Below are 14,349 nucleotides of genomic sequence, written 5' to 3' on the forward strand. Positions count from 1 at the left end.
CAACAGAATAGACAAAGCCGATATCTGTCCCTTTAAGGAACTAGCGGAAAATCATTTCTCCAATCCTTCTTGGAGAAAAGACAAAATGCTAGGAATCCTGATCTTACTCAATGGAGTAGCCTTTGGATTCACACAAAAAAAACAGAATTTATGCTTACCTGATAAATTTCTCTCTCTTGTGATGTATCGAGTCCACGGATTCATACATACTTATGGGATATTCTCCTTCCCTACAGGAAGTGGCAGAGAGAGCACCACAGCAGAGCTGTCCATATAGCTCTTCCCTTAGCTCCACCCCCCAGGCTAGGAAGAAAAAGGAGAAACTATAGGGTGCAGTGGTGACTGAAGTTTTTTAAATAAAAATATACTACCTGTCTTAAATATAGACAGGGCCGGCCGTGGACTCGATACATCACAAGAGAAAGAAATTTATCAGGTAAGCATAAATTCTGTTTTCTCTTGTAAGATGTATCGAGTCCACGGATTCATCCATACTTATGGGATACCAATACCAAAGCTTTAGGACACGGATGAAGGGAGGGACAAGACAGGTACCTTAAACGGAAGGCACCACTGCTTGTAGAACCTCTCCCCCAAAAATAGCCTCTGAAGAAGCAAAAGTATAAAATTTGTAAAATTTGGAAAAAGTATGAAGCGAAGACCAAGTCGCCGCCTTACAAATCTGTTCAACAGAAGCCTCATTTTTAAAAGCCCATGTGGAAGCCACTGCTCTAGTAGAATGAGCAGTAATTCTTTCAGGAGGCTGCTGGCCAGCAGTCTCATAAGCCAAACGGATGAAGCTTTTCAGCCAAAAGGAAAGAGGTAGCCGTAGCCTTTTGACCTCTCCGTTTACCAGAATAAACAACAAACAATGAAGATGTTTGACGGAAATCTTTAGTTGCTTGTAAGTAGAACTTTAAAGCACGAACCACATCAAGATTGTGCTAAAGACGTTCCTTCTTTGATGAAGGATTAGGACACAGAGAAGGAACAACAATCTCCTGATTGATATTCCTATTAGAAACAACCTTAGGAAGAAACCCAGGTTTGGTACGCAAAACCACCTTATCTGCATGGAAAACTAGGTAAGGTAAGTCACACTGTAAAGCAGATAACTCAGAAACTCTTCAAGCCGAAGAGATAGCTACTAAAAACAAAACTTTCCAAGATAGAAGCTTAATATCTATGGAATGCATAGGTTCAAACGGAACCCCTTGAAGAACATTAAGAACCAAATTTAGGCTCCATGGTGGAGCAACAGGTTTAAATACAGGCTTGATCCTGACCAAGGCCTGACTAAACGCTTGAACGTCTGGGACATCTGCCAGACGTATGTGTAAAAGAATAGACAAAGCAGATATTTGTCCTTTAAAAGAAACTAACTGATAATCCCTTCTCCAATCCTTCTTGGAGAAAGGACAAAATTCTAGGAATCCTAATCTTACTCCATGAGTAACCCTTGGATTCACACCAACAAAGATATCTGCGCCAAATCTTATGATAGATTTTCCTGGAGTCCACGGATTCATCCTTTACTTGTGGGATACCAATACCAAAGCTTTAGGACACGGGTGAAGGGAGGGACAAGACAGGTACCTTAAACGAAGGCACCACTGCTTGTAGAACCTTTCTCCCAAAAATAGCCTGCGAAGAAGCAAAATTATAAAATTTTTAAAATTTGGAAAAAGTATGAAGCGAAGACCAAGTCGCCGCCATACAAAATCTGTTCAACAGAAGCCACTGCTCTGGTAGAATGAGCAGTAATTGTTTCGGGAGGCTGCTGGCCAGCAGTCTAATAGGCCAAACGGATGATGCTTTTCAGCCAAAAGGAAAGAGAGGTAGCAGTCGCCTTCTGACCTCTCCTCTTACCAGAATAGATAAACAATGAAGGTGTTTGTCTGAAATCCTTAGTGGCTTGTAAATAGAACTTAAACGCACGAACCACATCAAGAGAAGGATTAGAACACAGAGAAGGAACAACAATTTCCTGGTTAATATTCTTATTAGACACAACCTTAACTGCATGGAAAACCAGGTAAGGTGAATCACACTGTAAAGCAGATAACTCTGAAACTCTTCGAGCAGAAGAGATAGCTACCAAAAACAAAACTTTCCAAGAGAAAAGCTTAATATCTATGGAATATAAAGGTTCCAACGGAACCCCTTGCAGAACTGAAAGAACTAAATTCAGACTCCATGGCGAAGCCACAGGTCTATAAACAGGCTTGATTCTGACTAAAGCCTAACTAAACGTTTGAACGTCTGGTACCTCTGCCAGACGTTTGTGAAAAAGAATAGACAAAGCACATATCTGTCCTTTTAAGGAACTAGCTGATAATCCTTTCTCCAATCCTACTTGGAGAAAGGACAATATCCTGGGAATCCTAATCTTACTCCATGAGTAACCCTTGGATTCACACCAAAAAAGATAATTTCGCCAAATCTTATGGTGGATTTTCCTGGCGACAGGCTTTCTAGCCTGAATCAGGGTATCAATAACCGACTCAGAGAAACCACGCTTTGATAGAATTAGGCGTTCAATCTCCAAGCAGTCAGACGCAGAGAAATTAGATCTGGATGCTTGAAAGGACCTTGTATTAGAAGGTCCTGCCTCATTGGTAGTGTCCATGGTGGGACATATGACATGTCCACTAGGTCTGCATACCAGGTCCTGCGTGGCCACGCAGACGCTATCAGAATCACCGAAGCCCTCTCCTGCTTGATTCTGGCAACCAGACGAGGGAGGAGAGGAAACGGTGGAAAAACATAGGCCAGATTGAAGGACCAAGGCGCTGCTAGAGCATCTATCAGCACCACCTGGGGATCCCGGGACCTGGAGAGGAAGTTTGGTGTTCTGACGGGACGCCATCAGATCCAATTCTGGAGTGCCCCATAGCCGAGTCAGCTGGGCAAATACCTCCGGGTGGAGTTCCCACTCCCCCGGGTGAAAAGTCTGACGATTTAGAAAATCCGCCTCCCAGTTGTCTACTCCTGGGATGTGAATTGCTGAGAGATGGCAGGAGTGATCCTCCACCCACCTGAATATTTTGGTTACTACCGTCATTGCTAGGGAACTCCTTGTTCCCCCTTGATGATTGACGTAAGCTACAGTCGTGATGTTGTCCAACTGAAATATGATGAATTTGGCTGCAGCTAGCTGAGGCCATGCCTGAAGCGCGTTGAATATCGCCCTCAGTTTTTAGAATGTTTATCGGGAGAAGAGCTTCTTCCCGAGACCATAAGCCCTGAGCTTTCAGGGAGTCCCAGACTGCACCCCAGCCCAACAGAGACTGGCGTCGGTCGTTACGATGATCCACTCTAGTCCGCGGAAACACATTCCCTGAGACAGGTGATCCTGAGGCAACCACCAGAGAAGAGAATCTCTGGTCCCCTGATCCAGCTGTATTTGAGGAGACAAATCTGCATAATCCCCGTTCCACTGTTTGAGCATGCATAGTTGCAGTGGTCTGAGGTGTATCCGTGCAAAAGGGACTATGTCCATTGCCGTTACCATTAGTCCGATTGTCTCCATACACTGAGCTACAGATGGCCGAGGAATGGAATGAAGGGCTCGGCAAGTGATTAAGAGTTTTAACTTTCTGACCTCCGTCAGAATTTCATTTCTACCGAGTCTATCAGAGTTCCTAGGAAGGAAACTCTTGTGAGGGGGGAGAGAGAACTCTTTTTGATGTTCACCTTCCACCCGTGAGACCTCAGAAAGGCCAATACAATTTCCGTGTGAGACTTGGCTCTTTGAAAAGTCAACGCCTGAATTAAGATGTTGTCAAGATAAGGCGCCACTGCTATGCCCCGCGGTCTTAGAACCGCCAGGAGGGACCCTAGCACCTTTGTGAAAATTCTGGGAGCAGTGGCCAACCCGAAAGGAAGAGCCACAAACTGGTAATGCTTGTCCAGAAAGGCGAACCTGAGAAACTGGTGATGATCTTTGTGGATAGGAATGTGCAGATACGCATCCTTTAAATCCACGTGGTCATATATTGACCCTCCTGGATCATTGGTAAGATTGTCCGAATGGTCTCCATCTTGAATGATGGGACTCTGAGGAATTTGTTTAGAATTTTGAGATCCAGGATTTCTGAAAGTTCCCTCTTTCTTGGGAACCACAAACAGGTTTGAGTAAAAACCCAGCCCCTGTTCCGCAATTGGAACTGGGCGGATCACTCCCATTGTATGTAGGTCTTCTACACAGCGTAAGAACGCCTCTTTCTTTGTCTGGTCTGTAGACAGATGAGAAATGTGGAACCTTCCCCTTGGAGGGGAGTCCTTGAATTCTAGAAGATATCCCTGGGATACAATCTCTAAGGCCCAGGGATCGTGTACATCTCTTGCCCAGGCCTGAGCCAAGAGAGAGAGTCTGCCCCCTACTAGATCCGGTCCCGGATCTGGGGCTACCCCTACATGCTGTCTTGGAGGCAGCTGCAGGCTTCTTGGCCTGTTTACCCTTGTTCCAGCCCTGGTAAGGTTCCCAGGCTGACTTGGGTTGGGAAGCGGTACCCTCTTGCTTTGCAGCAGGGGAGGATGAAGCGAGACCGCTCTTGAAAGTCTGAAATAATCTCTTTTTCCTTTGAAAGGGCTGTTCAAAAGTTTTGATTTTGATGACACATCGGCCGACCAGGACTTTAGCCATAACGCCCTGCGCGCTAAAATGGCGAAACCTGAATTCTTTGCCGCTAACTTAGCTAGTTGGAAAGCAGCATCTGTGATAAAATAATTAAGAGCCTTAATTCTGTCTATAATATTCTCATATGAGGTCTCCGTCTGGAGCGCTTCTTCCAGCGCCTCAAACCAGAAAGCAGCTGCAGTAGTTGCAGGAACAATGCACGCAATGGGTTGGAGAAGAAAACCTTGTTGAACAAAAATTTTCTTAAGTAAACCCTCTAATTTTTTAACCATAGGGTCTTTGAAAGCACAACTTTCTTCAATTGGTATGGTTGTGCGTTTAGCAAGTGAAGAAATGGCCCCCTCCACCTTAGGGACCGTCTGTCATGAGTCCTGCATGGGGTCAGATATAGGCAACATTTTCTTAAAAACAGGAGGGGAAACTAAGGGAATACCTGGTCTATCCCACTCCCTAGTAACAATATCCGCAATCCTCTTAGGGACCGGAACACATCAGTGTAAACAGGAACTTCTAGGTACTTGTCCATTTTACACAATTTCTCTGGAACCACCATAGGGTCGCAGTCATCCAGAGTCTCTAATACCTCCCTGAGCAATAAGCGGAGGTGTTCTAGTTTAAATTTAAAAGCCGACATATCTGAATCTGTCTGAGGAGAAACCTTTCCTGAATCGGAAATTTCTCCCTCAGACAGCACATCCCTCACCCCAACTTCAGAGCATTGTGAGGGTATATCGGATACGGCTACTAAAGCGTCAGAATGCTCAGTATCTGTTCTTAAAACAGAGCTATCACGCTTTGCAGGCAACACGGGCAGTTTAGATAAGAACTCTGAGAGGTTATTATTCATAACTGCCGCCAAGTCTTGCAAGGTAAAAGAGGTAGACGCACTAGAGGTGCTAGGCGTCGCTTGAGCAGGCGTAACTGGTTGTGACACTTGGGGAGAGGTTGACGGCCTAACCTCGTTACCTTCTGTCTGAGAATCATCTTGGACCACATTTTTAAGTGCAACAATATGTTCTTTAAAGTGTATAGACATATCAGTACAAGTGGGACACATTCTGAGAGGGGGTTCCACCATGGCTTCTAAACACATTGAACAAGGATTTTCCTTAATGTCAGACATGTTTAACAGACTAGTAGTAAAACAAGCAGGCTTGGAAATCACTTTAATCAAGTAAAAACAGACTTTGAACAAAAAAAACTTCCTGTGCCTTTAAGAGATAAAAAAAGGCACACAATTTTGCAAAACAGTGAAAAAATGCAGCAAACTTTTCGAAATGTTTACAGTATGTACCTAAAGCATTAGTAAGATTGCACCACTAGCAATAAAAACGATTAACCCCTTAATGCCCAAACCGGATCGACAGCAAGCCAAAAGACCGGTTAAAAAATGTTCAGCACCTTGCCACAGCTTTCTGCTGTGGCCCTACCTGCCCTTAGGTACCAGATTTGTCGGGAAAAAGCTTCTTATATGCCCTCAAACTGCAGCCGGACCCTCCATGTGAAACAGCCTGAACTTCTAGTCCAATATAACTGTGCATCTGAGGCGCGAAATTAGCCCCCCCCCCCGCCTCACTACGGCGCTTGTGAGGCCTAAAGAAACACTCCAGAGTGTTTTAATAATAGCCATGTGGGTAACAACCCCTGAAAGAAAACCAAAGGAACCTTCAAAGTGTATCAAAAAAAACGATATATTCAATAAAAACCGTTTGCCAAGAAAGTAGTGTCAACCAGCATAAACCAGCCCTGTTATGTAAGCTTGAAATTCCATACTTAGTCTCTGAATACAGCTTACCCTTCCCTCATGGGGATATTATCAGTCTAACCTGCAAACAGTTCCCCCCAACTGAAGTTTTCTTGCACTCCTCAGTCCTTTGTGGGAACAGCAGTGGATTTTAGTTACATGCTAAAATCATCTTCCTCCCTGCAGAAATCTTCATCTCCTTTCTGCTAGAGAGTAAATAGTACACACCGGTACCATTTAAAATAAACTCTTGCTTGTAGAAAATAAAAACTACATTTTCTTCACCACATCCACTTTACCCTTCCGATTGCTTAGAGCCGGCAAAGAGAATGACTGGGGGGTGGAGCTAGAGGGGGAGCTATATGGACAGCTCTGCTGTGTGCTCTCTTTGCCACTTCCTGTTGGGAAGGAGAATATCCCACAAGTAAAGGATGAATCCGTGGACTCGATACATCTTACAAGAGAAATATTTTCATTTCTACCGAGTCTATCAGAGTCCCTAGGAAGGAAACTCTTGTTAGATGGACGAGAGAACTCTTTTTTATGTTCACCTTCCATCCCTGAGATCTCATAATAGCCAACACGATGTCCGTGTGAGACTTGGCTAGCTGGAAAGTTGACGCCTGAATTAAGATGTCGTCTAGATAAGGCGCCACTGCTATACCCGCGGTCTTAGAACCGCCAAAAGGGACCCTAGCACCTTTGTGAAAATTCTGGGAGCCGTTGCCAACCCGAAAGGAAGGGCCACAAACTGGTAATGCCTGTCCAGAAAGGCGAATCTGAGGAATTGGTGATCTCTGTGAAGAGGGATGTGTAGATACGCATCCTTTAAATCCACGGTAGTCATATATTGACCCTCCTGGATCAGAGGAAGAATAGTCCAAAAAGTCTCCATCTTGAAAAATGGTACTCTGAGGAATTTGTTTAGAATTTTGAGATCCAAGATCGGTCTGAAAGTTCCCTCTTTTTTGGGAACCACAAACAGGTTGGAGTAAAAACCTAGCCCTTGTTCCGCTCTTGGAACTGGGCGGATAATTCCCATGGTATGTAGGTCTTCTACACAGCGTAAGAACGCCTCTCTCTTTGTCTGGTTTGCAGACAATTGAGAAATGTGAAATCTCTCCCTTGGGGGGGGGAGTCTGAAGTCCAGAAGATATCCTTGGGACACAATTTCTAAAGCCCAGGAATCGTGAACATCTCTTGCCCAAGCCTGAGCGAAGAGAGTGTCTGCCCACTCCTAGATCCGGTCCCGGATCGGAGGCTACCCCTTCATGCTGTCTTAGAGACAGCAGCAGGCTTCTTGGCCTGTTTACCTTTGTTACAAGCCTGGTTAGGTCTCCAGACTGACTTGGATTGGACAGAATTCCCCTCTTGCTTTGCTGCAGGGGAAGCTGAAGCGGGACCTTTGAAGTTCCGAAAGGAATGAAAATTATTTTGTTTGGTCCTCATCTTATTTGTTTTATCCTGAGGGAGGGCATGGCCTTTCCCTCCAGTGATGTCTGAAATAATTTCTTTCAGTGTAGGCCCAAATAGGGTCTTTCCTTTGAAAAGGATGTTCAACAACTTAGATTTTGATGACACATCAGCAGACCAGGACTTAAGCCATAACGCCCTGCGTGCAAAAATGGCAAAACCTAAAATTGTTGCAGCTAATTTAGCCATTTGGAAAGAGGCATCTGTAATGAAAGAATTAGCCAACTTAAGGGCCTTAATTCTATCCATAATATCCTCTAATGGAGTCTCCACCTGCAGAGCCTCTTCTACAGCCTCAAACCAGAAAGCAGCTGCAGTAGTTACAGGAACAATGCATGCAATAGGTTGGAGAAGAAAACCTTGATGAACAAAAATTTTCCTTTAGGAGACCCTCTAATTTTTTATCCATAGGATCATTGAAAGCACAACTGTCTCCAATAGGTATAGTTGTACGCTTAGAGTAGAAATAGCTCCCTCCAACTTAGGAACAGTCTGCCACGAGTCCTGTATGGTGTCAGATATGGGAAACATTTTCTTAAAAACAGGAGGGGGAGCGAACGGAATACCTGGTCTATCCCACTCCTTAGTAACAATAGTCACAATCCCCTTAGGGACTGGAAAAACAGCAGTGTAAACAGGAACCTCTAAGTATCTGTCCACTTTACACAATTTCTCTGGGACCACTATAGGGTCACAATCGTCTAGAGTAGCGAATACCTCCTTGAGCAATAAGTGGAGGTGTTCAAGCTTAAATTTAAAGGCCGTCATATCAGAATCTGTCTGAGGGAGCGTCTTTCCAGAATCAGAAATCTCTCCCTCAGATAACCAATTCCTTACCCCTACTTCAGAACATTGTGAGGGTATATCGGATACGGCTACTAAAGCGTCAGACGGCTCAGCATTTGTTCTTAACCCAGAGCTGTCACACTTTCCTTGTAAACCAGGCAGTTAGATGCTAAACCCTCATTTCCTTCTAACTGAGAATCATCTATTGCAATATTTTTAAGTGCTAAAATATGCTCTTTATAATTTATAGACATATTAGTGCAAGTGGGACACATTCTAAGAGGGGGTTCCACAATGGCTTCTTAACACATAGAACAAGGATTTTCCTTGGTGTCAGACATGTTAAACAGGCTAGTAATGAAACAAACAAGCTTGGAAAACACTTTAATCAAAGAAAATAACACTTTAAACAAAAACGGTACTGTGCCTTTAAGAGAAAAAAAGCTGCACAAACTCTGCAAAACAGTGTAAAAAAGCAGTAAACAAAACGAAATGTTTACAGTAGCATCATAAAGCCTTAGTAACTTTGCACCACTATGCAAATAAACAATTAACCCCTTAATGTAAAAACCGGATTGAAAAACTTAAAAACCGGTAAAATATCGTTCAGCACCTTGCCACAGCTCTGCTGTGGCGCCTACCTGCCCTTTAGGAACGATTTGTGGGGGAAAAAACCTCTATACAGCCCTCAAATACAGCAGGAATCTCTGAAGTAGCTGGATGCTTCTGAGGTAAATAAACTGTCCAACTGAAAATAGGCCCCTCCCACCTCACTCGATGTTATGGGGCCTAAAAAACACCACAGAGTGTTTCTTAAACTAGCCATGTGGGTTAATAACCCTTAAACAAGCCACAAAGACCCCTTAAAGTCCCTCAAAAAACGTTTTATTTGTAATTAAACCAAAACGTTTTTTCCTATTAGTGTCACCAGTAACTAAACTATAAGCCCTTTATGCAAGCTTGGATTCCTCTTTTACTGAATACAGCTTACCTTTCCCTCATGGGGATATTGCCAGGCTTTTCTAGAAATAACAGTCTGTCTAGAAAAAGAAAAAAAAAAAAAGACTGAACATACCTTAATGCAGTTTAGCCTGCAAACTGTTCACCCAACTGAAGTTTTCCTGTACTCTTCAGCCCTTGTGAGAACAGCAGTGGATCTTAGTTACAAAATGCTAAGATCATCATCCTCCTTGAAGAAATCATACCTTTTCTGCCAGAGAGTAAATAGTACACACAGGTACCATTTAAAATAAACTTTTGCTTGAGAAAATAAAAACTAACATTTTTGTCACCACACTCCCTTTGCCCTTCCTAGCAGTTAAGCAGGCAGAGAATGACTGGGGGTGGAGCTAAGGGAGGAGCTATATGGACAGCTCTGCTGTGGGAGCTCTATCTGCCACTTCCTGTAGGGAAGGAGAATATCCCATAAGTATGGATGAATCCGTGGACTCGATACATCTTACAAGAGAAAAGATATTTACGCCATATCTTATGATAGATCTTCCTGGTGACAGGCTTTCGAGCCTGAATCAAGGTATCTACGACCGACTCCGAGAAACCCTGCTTTGATAAAATCAAGCGTTCAATCTCCAAGCAGTCAGTTGCAAAGAAATTAGATTTGGATGCTTGAATGGACCTTGAATCAAAATGTCCCGTCACAGTGGCAGAGATTACATGTCCACCAGGTCTGCATACCAAGTCCTGCATGGCCACGCAGGCTCTATCAAAATCACCGAAGCTCTATCCTGTTTGATTCTGGCAATCAGACGCAGAAGGAGAGGGAATGGTGGAAACACATAAGCCAGGTTGAAAGACCAGGGTACTGCTAGAGCATCTATCAGTACTGCCTGAGGATCCCTTGACCTGGATCCATAACGAGGAAGTTTGGCGTTCTGACGAGATGCCATCAGATCCAATTCTGGTGTGCCCCATAGCTGAACCAGTTGAGCAAACGTCTCCGGATGGAGCTCCCACTCCCCCGGATGAAAAGTCTGACGACTTAGAAAATCTGCCTCCCAGTTCTCTACCCCTGGGATATAGATCGCTGATAGATGGCAAGAGTGAGTCTCTGCCCATCGGATTATCCTGGAAATTTCTATCATCGCCAAGGAACTCCTTGTTCCCCTCCGATGATTGATATAAGCTACAGTCGTGATGTTGTCCGACTGAAACCTGATGAATCCAGCCGAAGCCAGCTGAGGCCACGCCTGAAGAGCATTGAATATCGCTCTTAATTCCAGAATATTTATCGGTAGGAAGGCCTCCTCCTGAGTCCACAAACCCTGTGCTTTCAAGGAATTCCAGACTGCACCCCAGCCCAGTAGGCTGGCGTCCGTCGTCACAATAACCCACGCTGGCCTATGGAAACACATTCCCCTTGACAGGTGATCCTGTGACAACCACCAAAGAAGAGAGTCTCTGGTCTCTTGATCCAGATTTATCTGAGGAGATAAATCTGCATAATCCCCATACCACTGTTTGAGCATGCATAGTTGCAGTGGTCCGAGATGCAAGCGAGCAAACGGAACTATGTCCATTGCCGCTACCATAAGTCCGATTACCTCCATACACTGAGCCACTGACGGCCGAGGAATGGAATGAAGAGCTCGGCAGGTGGTTAAAATCTTTGATTTCCTGACCACTGAATCTATCAGAGTTCCCAGGAATGGAACTCTTGTGAGAGGAATAAGAGAACTCTTTTTCACGTTCACCTTCCACCCATGAGATCTTAGAAAGGCCAACACTAAGTCCGTGTGAGACTTGGCAAACTGGAAAGTCGACGCTTGAATTAAGAGGTTGTCTAGATAAGGTGCCACTGCTATGCCCCTCGGCCTTAGGACCGCCAGAAGGGACCCTAGCACCTTTGTGAAGATTAGCAAATACTTGATTGAAGATAAAATAAAATTAACAGTTTAACACCTCTTCTCTTTACTCTTCCTGCTTAGAGCCAGCAAAGAGAATGACTGGGGGGTGGAGTTAAGGGGGGAGCTATATAGACAGCACTGCTGTGGTGCTCTCTTTGCTACTTCCTGTCAGAAAGGACAATATCCCACAAGTTAGGATGAATCCGTGGACTCTGTACATCTTGCAAAAGAAATGTGTACTGCGCCTTTAAGAAAAGAAAAAGTTAACAATTTTCCCAAAACGCTTAAATAACGTTAAATAAATCTAAATTTAACATTAAAATCGTTGGTTCATCCAAAAATTACTGCACCCAGAAGGGCAGAAATAAGGCTCTTAAAAGTACTTTAAAACAACAATTTGTCATTTACAGTCAAAAAAACCCTCTGCACCTCGCCACAGCTCTTCTGTGGCGCCTACCTGCCCACAGAGTACTTCGAAACAACTTTCCAACACTCCAGAACAACTTGCTACAGCCAGGAGCCACCAGAGTTACTGCTTGCTGCTGTCTAGCCTTAAGGAAGTACGCATCTGAGCGTGCGAAAACAAGCCCCGCCCCATAAGGTCAATGCCGGAGTAGGCCCAAACAGAACCGCATGGGAAAACTGTTTTACACCTAAGTGATGCAACACAATATAACCCCTCAAATAAACCATCAATCATATGAATGTTAAGTGCCAAAAATAAAAAAGTTATATATCGTTTTTCATTGCCTCTCCCATGTCACATAATGTCCATATAAAGTCAACCATTATAATAAAATCTAGGGACTCCAGTAATACCCCTCTTGTAAATTAGGATTACTGCTTACCCCATTCCCATACAGGGAAATAACTGCCAGCCAGTTCTGATATACCAAGACTCCTCAGAATAAAAAGGCTGCACATACCTTAATGCTGCTTGTAGCATGAAGCCGGTCTCCACCCTGAAGAGGTCTCATGGTTACCTTCAGAAGTCTTGTGGAAACCAGCGTGGATCTTGGTTACAACTGCTAAGATCTTCAACCTCGGGGCAGAAATCTTCTTTCATATCCCCCCAAGGAAAATAGTACGCACCGGTACCATTTAAAATAAAAAAACTTCTTGATTGAAGAAACTAAAACTAACACCTCACTTCACCTCTTCCTAGTATAACACAGGCAAAGAGAATAACTGAGGGTGGAGGGAAAGGGAGGGGCTATATATACAGCTCTGCTGTGGTGCTCTTTGCCACTTCCTGTTAGCAGGAGGTTAATATCCCACAAGGATGAAATCCGTGGACTCGTCATATCTTTGTAAAAGAAACATGCTATTTGTTTTGCACAACAGGAGACTGCTAGTTCATGTGGGACATATAGAAAACACTAACAGCACTAATTGGCTAAAATGCAAGTCAAAAGATAATAAAATCATGTGATCAGGGGGCTGTCAGAAGATGCTTAGATACAAGGTAATCACATAGGTAAAAGGTATATCAATATAACTGTTGGTTATGCAAATCTGGGGGATTGGGAAATAAAAGGGATTATCTATCTTTTAAAACAATACAAATTCTGGTGTAGACTGTCCCTTTAAGTATATTTTCACCTGCGCCTCTGATCACTGCTGGAGGGGTTGTAACTAGGGTTTCCACCTCAGCCATGTTTTCCTGGACACTTATAAGTTACACATGCTGCAGGGAGGAATATGAATAGTACACATAAATAGTGCTGCCCAGAAACACAATACATGTTCCTCCCTGCAGCATGTGTGTAACTTGTAAGTGTCCAGGAAAACCATGGCTGAGGTGGCAACCCTGGCTGTAACATGATAGGCTCACCCCTTCCATTGGCGCTCAATATTGCCCAGCAATTAATACCCAAACTATGAAAGACAGAAAATCCCCCTACACTATACATGTGGGAAAATCAACTACGCATCAACCCATCATGTAAATTATACTTCTATTTCACCAACAACAACCTTGACATTTACTATGACATGAAGTTTCTTAGGGAAACTATTTTGCAGACCGGAGTACAAACCCAGCATCCAACAAGCCCTCTACCTCCCACCTCTAATCAATATTTCTTCCCTAACACCACGCAATCTCGACCAAACTACAATTACTTAGAATCCCCTCCCCCTTTTTGGCATTTGCATGAAAAACACACCCACTCATATCGCACCTTACATACTCCTCATAACCGATTTACACCGGCAACATTATGTGATCAAAGTAACATCAAACTATGGCCAAATATTGCCCCCATATACTTCATGTATAACGCATACACCTATTTTACCTTGCATAACAAGAGTCACTCAAATATACTTGTTCTACCTCTTTTTTGTTCTTTCTACCTACCATGTAATGCTAATGCATTACTCTCATAGTTTTGGCTACCCAGCTGAACAACCTCACTAACGCCTTCTAACCCAGGTTTGGAAATGGATAGTACTATCACTGAACAAAGGACTAATGGAAAGTAAAGATCCTTGTTTTTTACACCAAGTGGGACTTCCATACACCCGACTAGACAATGTTATCACTTGTACGCTTTGTTTTTGCTATTGTTTTAGGATATCTATATGTGCATTTTTTAAATAAAGCCTTGAAAAAAAATAAAAAAATAACCAGTAATAAAATTACTGTGAAAAACATTAACTAAGAATTTTAAAGAAATCATGGCGTCACAAATCCATATTTTTTACAGGAGAATAAAAGACCTACCTTTCTTCTTTGAGACATGGTGAGACCCGCAAAGTCATTAAACAGAGTTGAAGCTGGGGAACCTAGAGGATCTGAAAGAAAAGGAAAATAAAAAACTCATAGGCTTTGATGG

The 14,349-nt window shown here is 43.4% G+C and overlaps 1 protein-coding gene across 2 annotated transcripts in view; it reads right to left on the reverse strand.

The window, feature by feature from the left end:
* The window catches only part of PAN3 (poly(A) specific ribonuclease subunit PAN3), a 339,245-nt gene that overhangs the window by 302,643 nt on the left and 22,253 nt on the right, over window positions 1–14,349 (reverse strand). For both annotated transcript variants that reach the window (XM_053708481.1, XM_053708482.1), the window contains exon 4: window positions 14,238–14,308. In XM_053708481.1, coding sequence (XP_053564456.1) covers window positions 14,238–14,308 — 71 coding nt within the window. The remainder of the gene's footprint in view (window positions 1–14,237; window positions 14,309–14,349) is intronic.

Source organism: Bombina bombina, chromosome 3 (genome assembly GCF_027579735.1).
Source record: "Bombina bombina isolate aBomBom1 chromosome 3, aBomBom1.pri, whole genome shotgun sequence".
In the NCBI taxonomy this organism is placed as follows: Eukaryota; Metazoa; Chordata; class Amphibia; order Anura; family Bombinatoridae; genus Bombina; species Bombina bombina.